This window comes from Bos taurus, chromosome 23 (genome assembly GCF_002263795.3).
Source record: "Bos taurus isolate L1 Dominette 01449 registration number 42190680 breed Hereford chromosome 23, ARS-UCD2.0, whole genome shotgun sequence".
NCBI classification, from domain to species: domain Eukaryota; kingdom Metazoa; phylum Chordata; class Mammalia; order Artiodactyla; family Bovidae; genus Bos; species Bos taurus.
In genome coordinates, this window is record NC_037350.1 from 24,364,813 (window position 1) to 24,387,434 (window position 22,622).

The 22,622-nt window shown below is 41.2% G+C and overlaps 1 protein-coding gene across 1 annotated transcript in view; it reads right to left on the bottom strand.

The window, feature by feature from the left end:
• Positions 1 to 22,622, bottom strand: part of PKHD1 (PKHD1 ciliary IPT domain containing fibrocystin/polyductin) — a 441,675-nt gene that overhangs the window by 293,530 nt on the left and 125,523 nt on the right. The window contains 1 exon segment of the mRNA XM_002697311.6: positions 16,387 to 16,543. Coding sequence (XP_002697357.3) covers positions 16,387 to 16,543 — 157 coding nt within the window.

Below are 22,622 nucleotides of genomic sequence, written 5' to 3' on the forward strand. Positions count from 1 at the left end.
GTGACTAACACGTGGGGAACTAGGATCCCACATGGTACCGGAAAAGAACTGGCTATATCTTCTATCCCAATTCTTTTCCTGTAGTCTCTGTGGAACCCTCCCCTGTAGGGCTTTGCTTGGCCATTCCACCAAAACTGGTCCTATCAAGGTCACAAGTGGCAATCACACTGCTGAATCCAAGGCTGAGTGCTCAGCGCTCATCTTTGCTGAGCACCCATGGCATCTGACATGCGTGCTCAGTCCTTGGTTGCTGCTGCATCCCCCGGCCACCCAGTTCTGTGCTCTCCTGGATCCCTCCCCACTCCCAGCCTCTCCTCCCGGCCTCCTCTGCCTGATTCCTCCTGACTGTCTCAACCACTGACACTTGGAATGTCACAAGACTCAGCCCCTTAATCACTTTTCCGATCATTCTATGAACATGGCCTTGCTTTTCTCACCTTGTCTTAAGGTTTCAAACTTCATCGTACAGTAATCACCGATGACTCCCAGATGACTCCCAAGGCCCATTTCTGCCCTCAGTTCAAGATTCGTAGACCCATCTGTTTCTTGGTATCTCTATATGGATGTCTCAAAGTTTTCTTGACTTAGAACATCCAAAAAGTGAGCTCCTTGTCTTGTCCCATTTCCTTAAATGGCAACTCCATCCCTCCCATTGCTCAGTTTGAAAGTCCTAGAGGCCACACTTACTCTCTCACACACCACAACGGAGGCTCCAAGAAATCTTGTGCATTCTTCCTCCCTAACATCCCTGTGATCCAGCCCCTTCTCACCACTTGCACGTCCATCACTGGGATCTAAGTCACATCTCATCTCCAAGTAACCATAGAGCCCTGTAACTCAGCTCTTTGCTCTGCCCCTGCCTCAACCCTAGGGTCTACTCTCAAAACAACAATGTGATTTTTAATGTAAACTTCATCGCATCACCTCTCTGCTGAGAATTCTCCAACAGCTTCCACCACACACAGAGTCAAAACCCACCAAACCCAGCAGGGCTGGCCCTCTCCGCCCCCCTCTCCCCCATCTCTTCCCCCCAGCTCACAGTCCTCTGCCACTCTGACCCTCGCTCCCCTGAAGCACAGCCTTTACCCTCACTGTGTGCAAATCCCCCAACCATCACAAACCACCGCCCAGCTCCTGATCCTTCTCCCCTGCTGCATCTAACACAAAATGCGATACGACTGTTTCCTTAGGAATATAAACTCCAAAAGAACAAGAATTTGGGTGTGTTTATTTATTTTATTTTTTTTTTGGCTTATGTAATACAACTTTATTCTCTTACAGTCCAGGTTTAATTTGCAGCTGCAGCCCCTGTTCCTAGAACAGCGCCTGTCATACGGGGAGCTTGGAAAGCAGTCACTAAATACTTGTGAGATAAATAGGAGTTGAAGTTATAGAAGAGAATGAGGTCTCCCTAGGCAGACATGTAGAGTGAGAGCAGAAGAGAGACAAGACTATCATCTAGTATTTACAGACTAGACTAAAGAGAAGAAGTAGAATGATTCTTTCGGGTCAGTCAGTGAAACAAGTAAACTGGACAGGAATCAAAAGGTTGGGATGGGTTCCTGGAAGAGCTTTAAGAACTAGGAAGGTGGCAGATGACAATGGCAAAGTTAGTGTCACTTTGAGGAGGATCTGAGGGCAAAGGGTGCAGAGAAAGAATACACTTGGTTAGGACACACGTGCCAGGTAATGAATGAACTTGGGGAGAATGACTCCCATTTTAAGCAGAAGGAAACCCAGAGATGTATGGAGGCAAGATGCAGGGAGAAAGGTGACAATCCCCAATTCATTAGATCAATCTGTGTCACCAAACTAGATTATTCATGTACTCAAAGCTTGAACTACCTAAATTTTCAGATGTAAATTATCCAGCTTGCTTATCCACATAGATGAGCTTCCATTCAGCTTTTTGTGTCAACTCTGAATAATTCCTTAAAAATTTTAGCATCCTGTATTGTGTTACCTTTCCAGTTATTCCACAGGGGGAGCCTATGGAATTCTCTTCCCCTGGAGAATTAGAGATGATCATACATTCAGGATGGATGGGTCCTGCTGTCCCTGGATAAGGAGTGTGGGCTGAGTGATGGAGCAGAGCTGGGGTGCTCTGCTTCACCCTACTGTGCCCTTCAGAACTCTGTTGCTATGCAGGTAGGTGTCAGGAGAAGGTGAGGAAGAAGAGAAGGCCAGCATTCAAGGAAGGTATCCACAGCTCAGAGCTTGCATTCTGATGGGGATGCACACAGCTTCCTTTGTTGGTGAGATCCGGATTAGGCTTGTGCCTGATCCACTGGAGCAGAGCCTGGAAGCCTTCGAGGTGGGCTTGTCCCCGGCCAGAGAGGCGGAAAATCAATTTGGCTGGCAAACGAGAGCCCCCGAGAGCTCAGTGCACGCTCCATAATCCTATCCACTAGCAGCTCAGGAAATAGATGCCGGAGCTCTCACATATTCATGGGGGAGGTGAGGCATAAATCAGGCTTTAAGGATTGGGGGCAAAGGCAATGGACTCTCTGGCTGGCTACTAATTAATCAAGCACAGAACACCTCAACCTAGCAACCTGGGAGTCTCACACACACACACACAGGCTGCTGCTGCTTTTCCAGAGTCTTTTTTTCATTTCAATTAAAATAGATATCGGAGGAAATTCTCCCCTTTAGCTGAGGCTGCTTATGCATCCCCCTGTTCTTCCTTTAATTAAAAAACATGCTTATTGCAATACTTGCCAGAATCACTTTAACGGTATTTTAATTGTAATGTCTCTGCCTGATTAAAAAAAGAAAATATGAACCAGAAAGTGTTTGCAAAAATGTTCTCAGGATGCAGAAAGAGAATCACACACCTCCTCGAATGGGTGCCACATACTAATTCCTTAATTAGCCTGGCAGTGCTAGTCAAAATGGGCAACGTGGAGGAGAAAACATATCGGAAATAAAATCACTGACACAGAGCCATGAAACAATAGCAGTTGGGAGAATCATTTTCATCAGCTCAGATTTCCCTGGTAGGAGAGACAAGTGTATCTAACTAAAATTCCACATTCAGGACAGGCACATTCAATGCAGCCAGCAAGATTTCCACTGCCCTTTGCAAAGGGTCGCATAGCCTTTGGGAAAAAAGTAGCTGGACCAGGTTAATTGGTTTCCAGTCCAGACAGTCCTCTATGGCTTCCTTTGTTGTTTTAGGCTTTATTTTATGCTTGCACTCAGTTGTGTCCAACTCTTTGCAACCCCATGGACTGTAGCCCGACAGGCCCCTCTGTCCAGGGGATTCTTTCTTTCCAAAAAGAATATTGGAATGTGTTGCCATTTCCTACTCCAGGGATCTTTCTGACCTAGAGATCAAACTCGAGTCTTGTGTCTCCTGCATCAGCAGGCATCAAGTTGTTTCAGGCTAGTAGTTCTCAAACTTGAAGTGAAGTTAAGTGAAAGTTGCTCAGTCGTGCCCAACTGTTTGCGACCCCATGGACTATACAGTCCATGGAATTCTCTAGGCCAGAATACTGGAGTGGGTAACCTTTCCTTTCTGCAGGGGATCTTCCCAACCCAGGGATCGAACCCAGGTCTCCCTCATTACAGGCAGATTCTTTAGCAGCTGAGCCACAAGGGAAGCCCAAGAACACTGCAGTGGGTGGCTTATCCCTTCTCCAGCGGATCTTCCTGACCCAGGGATCTAACTGGGGTCTCCTGCATTGCAGGGGGATTCTTTACCAACTGAGCTATCAGGGAGTGTACAGAATCACCCAGAGGTCTTAAAAGACAGATTGGAGGTGTCACCCCACCCCCAGAGTACATTTGCTACAGGGTCCCCAAATGTGCATCTCTAGCAAGTTCCCAGGTGATGTTCTTGCTGCTGACCAGGGAACACACTTGGAGAACCACTGTTCTAGGTTAATTAAGCTTGTTCCATGTGTCCGCTGTCTAAAACAGGTTGAGAAATACAAGACTGGAATTGCAGATTAATTCACTTTGTCATTCAACCAACATTTGTTGTTATTTCCTAGTCCTTCTTCTAGGTGCCATGATAAAAGTGTAAAAAATATAGTCAGTACTTCCAGAAGGTCACAGTGAAGTTTCATTGCTCCAAGTTTCATTGCTCCCTGGTTTTAGTGAACTGGTCAACTTCACAGATAACCTAAAAAGATGATGACTCAGCCTTTTACTGTTTCTATAAAACTTAAAAATCATGAAGTTATCTTTTTTCTTAATTAATTCTATACTAATTACAAAGGGTAAACATATAATGGAAGAGAAATATCTAAAGGAATTCAAAATATTCAGATGTAAATAAGTGCCTTTGTTTATATTGTAATCAATTACTGCTTAACTAAACCTTGATTTCCATTCCTCCTCCAGAAAATCAAAATTTTCTTTTACCAACAAAGTTTCTGATATTTAAACTCTGAAGGCCCTTAGCTGGGTTTCTAAAAGGTCACTTAAGACCTCAGAAAGAAAGGAGAAAACAGGGGGAGAAGAAATTGTCTTTTCCAGGCAGGCAAAAATCTCCGTCACTACCAAGTTACTCATTCATTGAAATAATCTCCTTCCTTCTCTGTATCAAAATTCAGTTAGCACTGACCCAATCACATTTTTTTTTTTAACCAGTCATGAAACCTCATACATTTCTCTCAGCAATCTGTTTATTTAAAAGGTTGGGGGCTGGGGAGGGAGGTTTCAGAAGGAGGGGACACATATAGTTATTTATGCCTGATTTTTTTTTTTGTTTGGCAGAAACCAACACAACATTGTAAAACAAATATTGTTCAATTAAAAAAATCATTATTTTTTTGTGTTTTTTTGTTTTTTTTAATTTAAGTTTATTTTTTAACTTTAAAAGGTTCCAAATATAATTATTCTCTGAATATTGTAAACAATGATTCGCCTACAATATGATAATTTTATAAGTGAATGATAACAGTTATTTCTCATAGTATTTATTTAAAAAATGAGAGTACATCCTGCCTTTGACCCCCAGGAATATTGCAGTACATGGGAAATGATAGTAATGAAAAGCTGCCTTTGGTATAATTTAACCTGCACAAACATTCTAGCTATTTAAGCATCCCTGATTTCCAACTTCACTCCCAGTATGGACAAAGAGGATGCAAGAATCATTAATCAGCAAATGAGGTAGAGAAGGTAAGGAGAGACCAAGTCCCGAAGGACTTTGCAAACCATACCAAGGAGTTCAAACCTGACGCAAAAGGCTAATAGAAAGTCCGTGAAGGGTCTTAAGGAACGACGATTGAAATATTTATCTTTTGTTACTGAAAATATTGTAGCTTCTGTGCTAGGAAGGGACTGGTCCCTTTCAATAGCATTTTTCATGTTACAATATCCAAGTTGTCAAGACACAAACTGTAAATTGTTTAATATCTATCTATCTGTCTGTCTGCCCATCTACTGAAAGCATGTCCTTTCTCACAGCAACAGCTTATCTTTCATTTAAGGCTAATCAAGTATGTCTGGGACTGTTCTCTGGAGGTAAATAAAGTAAGTCATGTCTGATTGGGAGAAATAAGGGGTTTCAGAGCCAAGTGTCCCCCACATGAAAAAGCCTTTGTCTCTGATCTCCTGATACACAAGTACTAAATGAAATTGGTCACTGTCTGGACTAACCCACTAACATTTGAGGATACCAGGAAGGACTCTGATTACAGAAAAATTCACAGCCAACATGAATCTGACTCTTCAGGTCAGAAACTCAGTCATTCAACAACCATTTGAGTACCTATTATGTACTAAGAGTCAGACACAACTGAGCAACTTCACTTTCAGTTTTCACTTTCATGTACTGGAGAAGGAAATGGCAACCCACTCCAGTGTTCTTGCCTGGAGAATCCCAGGGATGGGGGAGCCTGGTGGGCTGCCGTCTATTGAGTCGCACAGAGTCGGACACAACTGAAGTGACTTAGCAGCAGCAGCAGCATGCACATACTATATACTTGCTCCTTGGAAGAAAAGCTATGACAAACCTAGACAGCATATTAAAAAGCAGAGACATTACTTTGCCAACAAAAGTCCACATAGTAAAAGCTATCATTTTTTCCAGAAGTCATGTACAGATGTGAGAGTTGGACCATAAGAAGGCTGAGTGCTGAAGAACTGATGTTTTCAAACTGTGGTGTTGGAGAAGACTTTTGAGAGTCCCTCAGCATGCAAGGAGATCAAACCAGTCAATCCTCAAGGAAATCAACCCTGAATTGTCATTGGAAGGACTGATGCTGAAGCTGAAGCTCCAATACTTTGGCCACCTGATGCAAAGAACTGACTCATTGGAAAAAATCCTGATGCTGGGAAAGATTGAAGGCAGGAGGGGAAGGGGACGACAGAGGATGAGATGGTTGGACAGCATCACCAGCTCAGTGGACATGAGTTTGAGCAAACTCTGGAGATGGTGATGGAGAGAGAAGCCTTGCGTGCTACAGTTCGTGGGGTCGCAAAGTCAGACACAATTGAGTGACTGAACAACTACATACATGAAGATATAATAGTCCAGGCAATACTGAGCCAAAACGGACCTGGATCCTTTTTTTCTTAAGTTTACCTGCCTAGATTGCACCTTCTCAAAAGGTAAAGGGCAGTAACAACACACCCTAATATTAAGCTTTTAAATAATTTATATAAAACTAATTCATAAAAAATTTACATGATATATATATATATGAATGATACCATGTTCTCAGCCTATTAAAAATTCTATCACTGACCCACTTAGCTTTGGATACAAGCAAGGTCCCCTCATAAAATGAGTAATACCAACTTGTTGCCAGGAAAAGACTGACACATAGAAATGCACAAAATTAAGGGAGTTAAGGATGGATTCCCAGAATTTAGGTGAGTATTTTCCATTGCTGACTTCACCTGACTTCCCCTTTTAAGGTCACTGTGTAGCCCAGGCCCTTCTGAGGAGCATGCTTGAAACTATGGGGAAAAAGTTTTCTAACCCATTTACCACGCTTCCCACTCGGGGCTACGGATGAGAAAGTTCTCTAGGCATGTGTTATGCAATCAAACAGCTAACATATGCAGTCAGGGCAAAAAGGAACTTAAGACAATAAAAGTCAAGGCAATTTTTTGAGTATAATTAATTAAAGTACTTTCTTCATTTCATTATTAATTCAAAAAAATTAACAGCCAACAGATTTATACAAGCCACTCTCCTCCTGCAACGGGAGGGAATCATCATCATTTCCATTTTATGCACTAATCTGAGGCCCAGAACTTTACCCAAAGCCACAGGAGAGTCACGAGACTGCCTCACATTTGAACTCAGGCCCCTAGTTTGCTGAGCAAACCCCAGACAACCATGTTGTACCATCTGTACATAGTCATCCCGTTTCCTGCCTTGAAGGGTAGCTGCAGTTCAGCTGCAAGAAGTCAGTTCACTCAGTTCTCCTTTTGCAGCCAATTGCTACATGTTATTTTAAACATATCCATTTGAAACAAATTGTATCAGCCCACAAAGCCCTCCCATGTTGACGGAGACATTATAGAGTTAGGAAAAGAAAGAAAAAAACATTAATGCAGCTTATTTCATTTGTATCAAATGCCTTCGATGGATTTCCTTTGAATCCAAGCTGCTATGATGAAGTCTTAAAACTGCAGGTACAGGGTAAGGTGCCCAATGACTCCCACGGTCCTGATGCACAGAGACACCACACAGATATCGCAGGAAGCCCTGTTTCATAGCATTTCCAGATTGCTCCATTGTAAAGCATTTTGTGAAGCATGCATCTACTGAAACTGAGCCTAGTTTGGTTCTAATGAAAAGGAATCAAGTTAAAAACCCTGGGATAAAAAGGCTGTGCTGGCTACAGCTCTTAATACCTCGCTCTGAAATCTTCAAACCTTGATGAGGATGAAAAAACAGTAGGAGACATACAGAGAGTCAACAAGTACATGAAAAGATGCTCAATATTGGTATAAAACTGGAAATGCAAATGAAAACCACAATGAGATACCATATCACACCTGCTAGAATGGCTAGTCTCAAAAAGACAACAAATAACAAGGCTGGGCGGATTTGGAGAAAAGGAAACACTTGTGCCCTGCTGGTGGGTATGTAAGTTGATGCAGCCACTGTGGAAAACAATATGGAAGTTCCTTAAAAAATTAAAAATAGAACTACCATATAATCCAGCAATTCCACTTCTGGGTATGTAGCTGAAGAAAACAAAACACTACTTCAAAAAGATATATGCACCTCTATGTTCATTGCAGCATTATTTACAATAGCCAAGGTATGGAAACAACCTAAATGCCTATTAATATATGAATGGATAATTAAAATGTGATATTGCATATATAGAGAGAGAGAGAAAGAGAGAGACAATGAAATATTGTTTAGTGATAAAATGTAATAGAATGAAATATTTCCATTTGCAACAACATGAATGAAACTTGAGAGCGTAAAGCTAAGTGAAATAAGTCAGAGAAAGATAAATACCATATGACCTCACTTACAGAGGAAACTAAAAAACAAACAAACAAAAGCAGACAAATCTGAGCTCACAGATATCAAGACCACATTGATGTTAGCCTGAGGTGGCCAGTTGAGGGGTAGGTGAAATCGATGAAAGGGGACAAAAGGTATACACTTCAGTTATAAAATGAATAAGGCACGAGGATGTGGTGTACAGCATGGTGACTACAGTTAATAATCAGTCAGTCAGTTCAGTCGTTCAGTCGTGTCCAACTCTTTGCGACCCCATGGACTGCAGCATGCCAGGCCTCCCTGTCCATCACCAACTCCCAGAGTTTACCCAAACTCATGTCCATCGAGTCAGTGATGCCATCCAACCATCTCATCCTCTGTCGTCCCCTTCTCCTCCTGCCTTTAATTTTTCCCAGCATCGGGATCACCAATGTTGGCCATGGAAACTTCAGATGGAAAGAATGAACTACTATGCAAATACTGACATAGTTTATAAATTGTTCACATAAAGAAAGTTCTCTAGGCATGTGTTATGCAATCAAAAGGCTAATATATGCAGTCAGTGCAAAAAGGAACTTAAGACAATAAAAGTCGAGGCAATTTTTTGAATTTAATTAATTAAAGCACTCTCTTCATTTCATTATCAATTCAAAAAAAATTTTTTTAATCTTTTTTGGCTTTCATTAGTCACAAGTGTCTTTAACCAAAACTGAAGCACATCAGTTCAGTTCAGTTCAGTCAGTCGTATCCAACTCTTTGCAACCCCATGGACTGCAGCACACCTGGCTTCCCTGTCCATCACCAACTCCCAGAGCTTGCTCGAACTCATGTCCATCAAGTTGGTGATACCATCCAACCATCTCATCATCTGTCATCCCCTTCTCCTCCTGCCTTCAATCTTTCCCAGCATCAGGATTTTTTCCAGTGAGTCATTTCTTCTCATCAGGTGGCCAAAGTATTGGAGTTTCAGCTTAAGCATCACTCCTTCCAATGAATATTCAGGGTTAATTTCCTTTAAGATTGACTGGTTTGATATTCTTGCAGACCAAGGAACTCTCAAGAGTCTTCTCCAATACCACAGTTTGAAAGCATCAATTCTTTGGTGCTCAGTTTTCTTTATGGTCCAACTCTCACATCTGTACATGACTACTGGAAAAACCATGGTTTTGATTATACAAATCTTTGTCTGCAAAGTAATGTCTCTGCTTTTTTATATGCTAGGAATATTGTATTGCATATTTGAAAGTATAATAGCTAGGAGAATGGATCTTAAAAGTTTCCACCACACAAGAAAAATATTTGTACCTATCTGTGGTGACTATTGTAGTGATCATTTTGCAACATATACAAATATCAAATCATTATTCTGTACACCTGAAATTTACATTATGTCATCTATACCTCAATCAAATTGTTTTTAATCTTTTAAAAAAGAAACTCTACAATGAACCTGGCCAAGAGAAGATGCTTCATCTCAATAAACCAAGAATATGCATTGCTACACTATAGAAATCCCCAGTGTAACAGACTAAAATGATCTGCGTGTCCTCAAAACTGTGAAAGTGAAGTGAAAATGAAAATCTTACTCGCTCAGCCATGTCAGACACTTTGTGACCCCATGCACTGTAGCCCAGCAGACTACTCTGTCCATGGAATTCTCCAGGTAAGAATACTGAAGTGGGTTGCCATTTCCTTCTCCAGGGGATCTTCCCGACCCAGGGACTGAACCCAAGTCACCTGCATTGCTGGTAGAATCTTTACCGTCTGAGCCAGCAAGACCACATTCCCAACTGCACCAGAAAACCTTCTTCCACAAAGTCAAAATGCCAAGGAGAACAGAGGCAACCTAGTGAATAACTGCTGCTTCCACCTCTGTATCCTTCCCTCTCCTTGCTGTTAGAAAGAAAAAACACTTTAGTATGCTTTTTGAAGATAACGGAGGCAAAAGTCATCTGAGGTCTTCATTGCCCAGCTAATTCTTTCAGTAATTCAGTTTGCTTTGTATATAGAAGCAACCGCTAGCTGTAAATAAAATTGCAACCTAGGCCTGACATCCAGCCATCTCTTTGGTTATCCCCTGCAATCCAAAAGAAACAACTAACATGAATCAAATACTTACGCTGGCCCAGACCCTGTGCTTAGGGTTTTAGAAACATTCCCTCAATTAGTCCCCAAAACATCCACAGGAGTTGGGTGATCAGTGTAGTTTGGCGACACAACAGCAAGCAATAAATGTGAGCAATTTGCTATCACTACTGCTGTTACTAAAACAGGTCTTACTCTAAGAGCAGAAACTTCAGGCTCACAGAGTCTGTACAACTTGCCCAAGGTCACAGAAGCCAGTAAGAAGCACAGCCCAGATTCAGATTCAGTTCTCTCTGGCTCAAAATCCTGCCAAGCGTTTAACTGCTTTGTATACACCACTAGACCAAGAAATAGAAAATCATGTGAAAGGATGCCAGTGTACTATTAAACAACACAAGTTTCTGCTCCAGCCTTGTAAAGTGATGGCACTTTGAATAAGAAACTACAGAACATCTTCCTCTTGATAGCCCAACATCAAGGGACAAGAGGTTTCCAGAGTTCATCTTCCCCTAATTGACCCTTTATTAATCATTAAGCTCTAGGCCACTTGACATCAAGTGGCTTGACCACCAGGACACAGTCATCGCTTCATTCAGAAAATAAAGATGCTTTTCCAGCGACAGACCACAAGCCCCAAATCCTTGCCCAGAATGCATAATAGCGCAGACGAGAGGGTAACGTTCCGTCTTTGTTATTATGGCTCATCATAATTACTTGGAATAAAATAATAAATTTTAATTCAGCGATGCCTATGGCCGTTGGGCATCTTAACATAAAAGAACGAAAAATATAATTAACTAAATCAAGGCAATATGCCTATTTCCATCCCAGCTCATTAGTATTAATTGATTGGGTTAATTCTCTTTTGTGTTGAACAGTACCCCCTAAAAAATAGTTTTTAAAAAAAGAAAGAGGAATGGAGGGAAGAAATTGAAATGGTAAAAAGCAAAAGTTCTAGGTCCTTCACTAATTAACATGAAATATTAAGAGAGAGAGCTCAAGCTTTTATCATGGTCACAAAATAATGTGCCATTTTCCCAAAAAGTTCAGGAATCAGTATATACAGCAGCAAAAATAATGGTGAAAACTTAGTCATTGGGGGCCATTTTCCAACTGTCTCAAAGAAATTTATATAATCCTCCTTTCTACTATAAGCTATGCTTATAAGGAAAAAAAAAAGTTCTATTTTATACATGGAACCATACAGAAGGCACAGCTAAGTTCAGAATTCTCAAGGGCCATATGTATAAGTGTTAGTTTTCCTGACGGAGAAGCCTGGTCCCTGTATATATTAGGATTCTGGTTTCCGTGAGTGGAAAAGTAATATGGAGGGTGCCGTATCTACATTAAGTGGTTCCAAATGCAGTTCTCAGGTGATCTAGTTACACTTCAATTTAGCACTAATCTTTTCAAAGTGTGTACATACTTTATGTAGAACATTTTCTTCACAATACTGTAGAAATGGCTTACAAAGTACTTTCACTATAATATCTTGTTCGCTAAAATCTTTTGAAGTCATTATTTTTTTGGCTTGAAATCTTTCATGCTTTGTCTCATCCCACAGATGGTGTCCAAGAACAAAGAAAATGTCACAGAGCTATTTTTCTGGTCATGAACGGGTATGAAAAAGATAGTAACAGATACTCAGAGAGCGAACTGCTGTTGGATTTTTCTTATCCTTCAAGTACTTTCAGACCTGTTACGGACCAAGGGGTTTAGAACTATGCCATCTCAACCAGAGTTGAGAGCTGGAGCTCTTCCCCAGGGAAAGCATTCTTCATATGCCTTTTAGAAACAGAAAAATAACTTAGCAGTGGATTTTAACTCATGAAGATATACTTTTTTATGTAGATGTGTATATGTATATATATGTGTATGTATGTGACTATATGTAAATTTATGTACCTATCTCTGGTGACTATTTATGTATATACTAAATTTATGTCTATATATGTACATATGTATATAGATGGATTTCACATGTACAACTAAGGAGAGTAAAAGTAAATTACAGAAAATGAGAAAACTGATATTCAAGAGAGCAAGGATTTAAAATTTATCTGAGACTTCTTAAATTTCATCCAGGACCTGAACTCTGCACCATTTCATCGTCCATCCACTCAAAAATCAGTACATGTGTTTTGAGCCCTCATCATGGGTCAGGCACGGTCCTAAACACTGAAGGGACAGCAGTAAATAATTGATGGAAATCCTTTGCCTTTTTGAGCTTATCCTAGCAGAGGAAATAGACTGTATATCAACAAGTAAACTTATAGTATGTCATGTGGTGATGGTAAGTGTTATGAAGAAAAGTGAAGCAGAAGAAAAGGATAGAGTAATAGGATTATTATAATTTTAGAAAAGATTGCCAGGAAGTCCTCTGTAATAAGTTGACATTTTCTCAAACAGAGAATGAAATAAGTGAGCTAGTCACATGAACATCTGGAGGAAGAATATTCCAGGCAAAGGGCATTATGTGCAAAGGCCTGGAGGCAGGCGTGTTCCTGGTATATTCACAGAAGAGCTGGATCAGAGTGAATGAGGAAGACAAGGTCAATGAAGGGACTGGAAGTTTAATAATGGTGTGAAGCTTATTCCTAATGAGATGAGAAGCCATTGAGGTAGGAGTAGGTTGAAAAAAGAAGTGATAAGATCTGACATATTTTAAAGGATGTAGATAATAAGTTTTTGGGGGTTATTTTACTATACAGCATAAAAGTCAAATACCAATTACTTAAACACATGAAGGCATATTTTTCTATCACAAAAGTGACTTCAGAGGTAGGCAGCCCCAGGTGCCATGCTAGTATGCAACTCAAAAGTCATCATGGTCCCAATGTCTTCCATTCTTCTATTTCCCCATTCTAAGGTGTCAGTTCATAGTCCAAGAAGGCAGCTAAAAATGTAGCAATCATATTTACATTCCAGGAAGCAGAGACGAGAAAGCAGGAGGGACAAGCTGGACTCGCCTCCTACTAGGTCAGCCCTACTTTAGGACACGTGCTAGGTGTCCTGCGGCATGCTTCCCCTTACAGCTCACTGGCCAGCTTTTTGCCACAGGCTGTCTACTCACAGAGGAGAGGAGGAAATACAGCATTTTAGCTGGGTATACTGCTGCCCCAAATAAAAACTTGGGTCCTGCTACTAAAGAACACCAAAAAATTAGAAACATAGAAAGCAACAAAGAAGTTGTTTGAGATGGTCTCATCCAAAAAGTTATGTTGATTAGGACTAGGTTGGTACAATGGGACACATGTTGGAGATTCAGCCAACAAGAGTCACAGATGGATTGGTCATGGGATATGAGATAAAGAAAGATGTCTAGGATGCTGCCAAGATTTTTGGCCTGAGCCACTGGCTTCCCAAGTGGCTCAGTGGTAAACAATCCACTTGCCAATGTAGGAGCCGAAGGAGACATGGGTTCAATACCTGGGATGGGAAGATCCACTGGAGGAGGAAATGGCAACCCACTCCAGTATTTCTTGCCTGGAGAGTCCCATGGACAGAGAAGCCTGGTGGGCTACAGTCCATGGGGTCACAGAGAGTCAGACATGACTGAGTGACTGAACACGCATGCATTGGCTACCGAGTGAGATGGGGAAGTCCCTCCCACTTCGAGTCTTTGCATATATTGATATCTACACAATCAAAACTTGTCTGAGGGACAAAGACATGCTTTTCACCGCCTCTCCACTAACTCTAAGCTTACATCCTAGACACTCGGATTATTCCCATCCACATCCTACCTTACCTTCAGCAACATGTTTTATCTTATTTTCTTTTAAGATTTTTTATGTGAACCATTTTTAATGTCTTTATTGAATTTGTTACAATATTGTTTATGTTTTATGTTTTGGTTTTTTGACCATGAGGCATATGAAATTTTCCCTAGCCAGGGATCAAACCCATACCCCTGCTTTGGAAGGTGAGGTCTTAACCACTGGACCATCAGGGAAATCCTTACAACACATTTTATAACTAGACATTTGACTCTTCTATACTTGCTGCCTAACTACTTTTTCTTTAGTAGTAATGCACATTATTTGTATTAAGTGTTATACTTCACTGCTTCTTATGTCTCATACAGATTTCCTAGGCCACTTAGTAAGTAGTCACAAGTCATCTGTTGCACCAAATTTCATCTGTGTCCTTTCCCAGGTCTCATACTTTCCAGTTTGTACAGAAACTGGTGTCCACTGCTTACCTTCACAATCCTACCAATGGTCCTACTTCCCAAGAGAGAGGGGAGACCCTTCACACAACAGTCTTTCCCTCTCCACAGGATGAGGGTTTGTCCTTCTAAACCTAGTCACTTATACTAAATAACGAGAGCGAAGTGTTGAACCGGGAATACTTAGAAAAACCACTACTGAAAGGTGACAGGTTGGAGCAAGTATCTGGGATACTTGGATCTTGAAATCTCCAAGAGTGGAAGTCAGGTTATGCACCCACCTGCCTCACCCTTCCCCTTACTCTCTGCTTTCCCTCTGATGCCTCTTCTCCATCTTTAGTTTCTGGCCCTATGGACAAATACCATTCCTTGATGGAACATTTACCGGGGACTATTAGGAAATCCAGACCCTCAGATGGGCTGAGTTTGACGACTTTTAGCTTGGAAACTTCTCCCAAATGGTATCAAGGTTAGGAAAAGACCCTAGAGTGCCTGACGGGCATCCCATCCTCCAACAGAATTTGACTCCTGTGGTGAGAGTCCTGGTTAAAGGCTTGAAAAGAGCATCTTTTCCCTGAGCTGAGACTTGAAGTCTGTAATTTTCCTTTGTCATTGCCAGTCCTTAGGTAGCTGCTAGCTGTCAATAAGTCAGCACTCCCCATAGCCACTGGCTACACACACACACACACCACAAAGACAAGTCAGGAACCCAAGCTCAGACCCTTTTCCTAAAGGGTACTAATTAAGTGATTTGCCTGAAAACTTCTCCTTGCTGCCTGAGGGGGAAAAAAGCAGCTTCCAGAGTAAAGAATGTAAAATTCTTAATGAGTCCACCTTTAAGAGATGGGTAGTCACACTCCATCAGCTTATTCCCTGGAAAATATTTTATTCTCCCTCATATAGCCACCCTCTTACTTTAACAAGAACAAATGCTCCTATAAATGTTAAATATATTTATAGTAAAGAATGGTGCTTTGGTGCCGTTTTATAGATCTCCATAACTAATCACATTTCCCAAGTAATTTTCATTTGCCGATGAACAAGAGTCCCTTTGATAACCATTCCTTATTATCTACTACTGAAGTAGGCAATGATTTTTATTCTCATTTAACAGATAAGGAAACAAATGCATGAGGAGGTAGAAAAAACTGACATAGTCACTTGGTGGTGGGGTGGAGGAGTTAAAATGTAAATTCTCAATCTCTCCCAAATTCCCAGACCCTAGAGCTATGTGGCCGGTTTTGCAATAAGGAAGCCTATTTATATGACTTTCCACGGGACCAGGAAGTCAAAACCACAACAGGGTAAAAGCCTGAAGGCACTGCCTTCTCGGCAGGGAATTTCAAAGGCAGCAGCATTAACTGATTTCAGAGCCTTTTGCTATACTGTGGGTGCTGCCAGGGACAAGCATGCATACAAAGGGCTTGAATAAAGAAGCATATTCTTGGAGAACACTGTTCACCCTTTTGTACTTGAAAAACTAAAATAATCAAGCTCTGTGTTTTTAAGAGTCAAAAGAAAAGGCTTTCGTTTTGAACCCTCTGACCACTTCTTCCTTTCATAGTGAAATCTCAATTTGTTCTGAGAATAAATTGTCAACCAGGTGCTGGAACTTATCCAAAATGTCCCCCGGACCCCTGCCTCTAAAATAACAGGATCATATGTAATAATGCCACCCCCATATCCAAGCTCCACGAACCTTTCACGTGGAGGAAGTTGAGGATGCTGGTGTTGGTGTCCAACAGAAGCAGCTGGCCCTTCTCCACCGTGACGTTGTCGCCCTCTTGTGGCGGTCTCTGGGGAAACCAGCTGTGAGCCCTGGACCACCTCCCGCAGAATTGAAAGATAAAGTTGCCCTGGAAAACAGGTTTTGTTATTTTATTTTGCTTTATTTAAAAGCAGGATAGTCTGGGTGATCCATCAAAATAGAAACTCCTTAAACTCAAATTAATTTAAATTTAATTTTAAACCTCTCAATAAAATGAATCACCTTCCTACAACTAACTCCAAAAGAGGAAAATACGGAAGGGGCAAAGTTGTAACTGAAGGGCCTCTGTGTTCAGCCTCTGGAGTTCTCCAATGACATGCTGCTAATGTTTTCTTACCTTTTCCCCCAGCACAGCCCCCTTATACCTAACAGATGGGACTGGTTCCATTTTTTATTTGTAGAGACATGTATCGAGTCTTGGACAAAACGTCATAAATAGTCAGGAACAGAGAGAATTTAAATGGGTGGCATTTCACTTTATGTAATTGGTGCCATTTTTCACAGGCTCTACTGCAAGCATTTCTGTTTTGTAGGAAAACTCCTCTCTCCATGTGTTCAGACCCATCCTCCTACTTTGCCTCTTTTGATATTATTGCTGCCTTTCCCTCTGTGCTAAGTGCATCCCAGGCAGCAAAGCTCATGCATGGCAAGAACGCCAGCTGACTTCAGATGACAACCCAGAACCTTTGAGGGAGGAGCCAGAGCAGGACTGTGAGGAGCCCAGAGGAGGAAACACCCTTCACCCCACTCAATCTCCCTCTCAGAGCTCTTGGTTCCCTGTTAATTTATGGTCACAATGAAGTCACGTGCTTTTCCAACGAAGGATGTGAAAGTCACAGAAAGCAGTTTCTGGCTCATGAAAGAGGCAGTGAACAGGTCTACATGTCCTGTGCAGCCATGGAACTGTAATTCTATGAATATAGTGAAATCCTCTCGGAAAAGGTGATTAGCTCAAGGTCATACAGATGACAAGTGCATGCCTCTCTCCCCACAGTTCTTCCCACCCAGATTCCAACCTAATGAGAAGCCCCGGTTCCTATAAAATAGATGCCTAGAAGGCCCTCTGGTAAGGTGTTAAGAGGCAGATGAGAGAAGATGAGGGAAGGCGAGGCATGTTTATAATGCCAATAACTGCACCTCCACAGAGAACAGTGCCCTGGAGTGTTTCAGACACAGAAAATAGAGAAATGTGCTCCTAGAAGAGTCAATAGATTTTCCAGAGGGTATACTGACCCCCAGCTCTCTAGTCCCAGATTGTACTGAACCTCACCACCAACAAAGCTTGGGAATAAGGAAAAGTAGGATCTTTTCATTTTCTGCATCTATAAAGGAGATAAAAGTCAATGAGTCATCCCAATTTAAGAGATGGCAAGGCATTCAGCACAGTGATAAGTAGTCTCAGCAAGATGGAGAAAAAGGAAAGATGTGGTACCTGAGCATTGTTGTGAGCTGTATGAAACATGCCCACAGGATAAGCATCCACAGACTCAAAAAGTAGAAGGGAAATTTTGCACTCTACTGATCTCACACTGAAGCTAGGCACAGGGAGGTAAAAATACAGAAACATCTCCTTATAAGGCTAGACATTCTACATTCATGTAATACTTTAATTCACTCCTGTACAATCCACAAAGAGAAAGTGGGGAGGGGTGACAGGAGGAAATTGGAGTGGAATAAAGTGGTGAGAAGATGGGAAAGATTGAAAGATGGTAAAGACCACTCCAGAGACGGCAAACCAGGTTATCTGTAAATCAGTCCCGACTCACTATGACAAAATATATGAAAAGCAAAACACTTGGATTTCTAGAAGATCAATGACGGAAAGGACTCTAGAGAAATCCTATCCCTTTATTTAAAAAAGGATACTTCAGACTGAGTTTCTCAGCCTAGAGCTGTTTAAGGTGGAGCTTCCTTCCATGCCACCAGAACAGACCCAAAAGCTCAAGAGGGATAAATTAGGAGCTTGGAATTAAGAAACACACTATTATATCTAAAGCAGATAAACAACAAGCACCTACGGCATAGCGCAGGGAACTATACTCAATATCTTGTAATAGTCTAGACTGGTTCCAGATCAGGAAAGGACAACGTCAAGGCTGTATATTGTCACCCTGCTTATTTAACTTATATGAGAGTACATCATGAGAAACACTAGGCTGGATGAAGCACGAGCTGGAATCAAGATTGCCAGGAGAAATATCAATAACCTCAGATATGCAGATGACACCACCCTTATGGCAGAAAGTGAAGAAGAACTAAAGAGCCTCTTGATGAAAGTGAAAGAGGAAAGTGAAAAAGTTGGCTTAAAACTCAACATTCAGAAAACTAAGATCATGGCATCCGGCCCCATCATTTCATTGCAAATAAATGGGGCAACAATGGAAACAGTGACATACTTTATTTTGGGGGGCTCCAAAATCACTGCAGATGGTGACCACAGCCGTGAAATTAAAAGATACTTGCTCCTTGCAAGAAAAGTTATGACCAGCCTAGACAGCATATTAAAAAGCAAAGACATTACTTTGCCAGCAAAGGTCTGTTTAGTCAAGGCTATGGTTTTTCCAGTAGTCATGTATGGATGTGAGAGTTGGACTATAAAGAAAGCTGAGCACCGAAGAATTGATGCTTTTGAACTCTGGTGTTGGAGAAGATTCTTGAGAGTCCCTTGGACTGCAAGGAGATCCAAACAGTCCATCCCAGAGGAAATCAGTCCTGAATATTCATTGGAAGGACTGATGCTTAAGCTGAAACTCCAATACTTTGGCCACCTGATGCGAAGAGCTGACTCATTGGAAAAGACCCTGATGCTGGGAAAGACTGGGGAGGAGGAGGGGACAACAGAGAATGAGATGGTTGGATGGCATCACCAACTCAATGGACATGAGTTTGAGTAAACTCCAGGAGTTGGTGATGGACAGGGAAGCCTGGCGTGCTGCAGTCCATGGGGTTGCAAAGAGTCAGACACAACTGAGCGACTGAAATGAATAATCTAGAATGGAAAAGTATCTGTAAAAGAATATATATGTGTGAGTGTGTTTGTATATACAATGAGTATGAGTGAAGTCGCTCAGTCGTGTCCGACTCTGTGCGGCCCCATGGACTGTAGCCTACCAGGCTCCTCCCTCCATGGGATTCTCCAGGCAAGAGTACTGGAGTGGGTTACCATTTCCTTCTCCAGGGTATCTTCCCGATCCAGGAATCAAATCCAGGTCTCCCACATTCCAGGCAGACGCTTTAACCTCTGAGCCACCAGGGAAGCCTTATATATACAATGTATGTATATATGTGTGTATATGTATATGTATATATATATTTATATACACATATGTATTTATATACACATATATATTTATAAAATGTGCTATAGGTGCTAAGTCGCTTCAATCATGTCCAACTCTTTTCAACCCTATGGACTGCAGCCTACCAGGCATCTCTGTCCATGGGATTCTCCGGGCAAGAATACTGGAGTGGGTTGCCATGCCCCCTCCAGGGGATCTTCCCAACCCAGGAATCAAACATGTATCTTTCATGTCTCCTGCATTGGCAGGTGGGTGCCACCTGGGAAGCCCTTTATTCAGTGTAGTACATTTCAAATAGTTATCAATGCTAAGCATTAACTTTTAAAAGATCTAAGCTTCTCTCTGCCCAAAACTTTTCTTTACCATAATAAAGATATCTTGAAATTATATAAAATGTTATTGATAATTCATGCCTACTACAAAACAATGACTAAATACTAAAAGGCCTAAAACATTAATGGACCCTCACGTGTCTGATAGCACCTTGGGAAGTAGAAGAGTCAACTATCTCCACGATTTCAAGTTGTCAGGGAATCCATGGTAATATGTATGCCACTATAAGAATTTTAGCTCTATATTTTCATAGCAGACACAATGGTAGTATAATTCCATTCCACGGGCTTCCTAGGCAATAACTGCACGAGACAGAGGAGGTGGCCCACTTCCCAACATCTTTATCCTTCCATTCCTATCATTTTGATCCAATCAAGCAAAAAAGAATGCCAACAGTATCATTAAAAAGACTTCTTGTCCATACATTTGAAAAACTCTCAGTTGATACCAATGTAATGTTTTAGGTGCAAGCCAGGCTCTGTGGCACCAACTCAACTCCCAGGTCAATGCAAGTTTCACTTGCACCAAATTACACCTCTTTCTACCATAGTCCCCAAGGTGTTCAGCCTTTATTTCTGGTTTTCAACTTCGAGATAAACAAATCACTCATTCCCATTCTGCAGATGAAGAATATCTGCCTATGGGCATATGGGGGCATATGAGGGGGGATAAAAATAAAGATTTGGAAACTATTCAGAACACAACCTCATTTTTACCTCAGAACCTACAGCCCCAAATAAGCCAAAACAAAAACCCCAAACCAAATAAAACACAAGCAAAAACTTTCCTGGCTCAGCGAGAAGAGAACGCAATTTGTTTTTTCCTTTACAGCTTGTCAGCACTTCTCTGAACTTCAGGGAATGTGCAGTGTCTGCAAATCTTTGGTGTCACCTTAAATGTATTTGCAACACCACCAGAGTTACCTTGAGAGAAATCATTGATCAGCAAGTTGGAACACCAGGCAGAGCAAAGACCTGTTTGCGAGCATCTGTGTTAAGCAGGGATGGTGGAGCAGGCAGGGTGTGGGGATCTTTCTAGCAACAGTGTCTCCTGGATGACAAAGACAAGAAGGAACTAGTTGACACCTCCCCAGAATGCCTGCTTCAGCAAACTAATCCTGGAAATAGGAAAAGACAGGTCCCTATCACTGACACTCTCTCCCCACTTTACACAGCTCTGCTTTCTCCAAAGAACTTACTCACCATCACTGAAATATTGTGTATTGTTCACAGTTACTTAAGCCCCAGTTGACTATAAGCTTCAGGAGAACATCTTGGTTTTCTGCTGTGTTCCAGTTACTGTTGTTGTTTAGTTCCTAAGTCGTGACCAACTCTTTTCAACCCCTTGGACTGTGGCCCGCCAAGCTCCTCTGTCCATGGGATTTCCCAAGCAAAAAAACTCAAGTGGGTTGCATTTCCTTCTTCAGGGATCTTCCTAACCCAGGGATTAAACCCGGCTCTCCTGCATTGCTGGGCGTGTTTTTTTTACCTCTGAGCCACTAGGGAAGCCCTTGTATCGCAGTACCTACAACAGTACCTGGCACATAGTACTTACCGCCAAAATATGTTTGAATACTCAACTCTTTTGTGAGCTCATAATCGCTAACCCATAATTTAAAATATTGTTTTCATAACTAAGATAATCTGATATGAAGCTGCAGGTTTTTTCTACTTTTTTCAGTGATCTTTTACATAGAAATGTTTTAAATTTTTATCAAACCAAATGTACAGACCTTTTCTTTTGTAACATCCCCCATTCTTTTACACATAAGACTCCTTTCTTTCATTCTGACACAAACAGCACTTCTAATGTGTGTTCTTCTTGATTTGCAGGATTTTACATTTGTATGTTAATCCTGAACTAATTTAGAATTTATGTTGGTGGGAAGTTTTCCATTTATCCTTATTTTTTATCTTAGCTTTGTTTTTTCCCCAAATAGTGAAATGACTTCATACCATTTATTAAATAACACTTGCTCTCCCAATTAAGAATCTTGGCTATTTTAATAATTGCATTATAATATTGGGTGATATTTTGCATGGTGGCCAATTAAAATCCCAAACCTTTCCTGAATGAGCTAGTGTAAAGGTATTTCTTTTAGATACATGTGACCTCATCCTTGTTCTTAAGGTGCTTGTGTTATCATTGAAAAAAGATATATAGCTTGGTAATTAATATAAAGCATGATTAATTCAATAATTAAAAGTATAAGCAAGGTACTATGGGAGTTCAGAAAATTAGATGGTTAACTCTGGTAAAGACTGCCTACCAGGTGAAATCCAGTGTGTTAATTACCTTTCCTTTTTTCAACCTGGACACTATATATAAATTAACACAGCCTGAGATTATTTCAGCTGATTATGAAACCCAAAAAATGCTTATTGTAGGAAAAGCCAACCACTTACAAATCCAGGATTACAAATAGTGCCCCTGACCTCTAAACTAATAACTCCTTAGGGAACAAAAAGGAAATTAAATTAGTTTGGCATGATTTGTTCTTACTGGGCTCATGCTTGCTCTCAGTGATCACTTCTT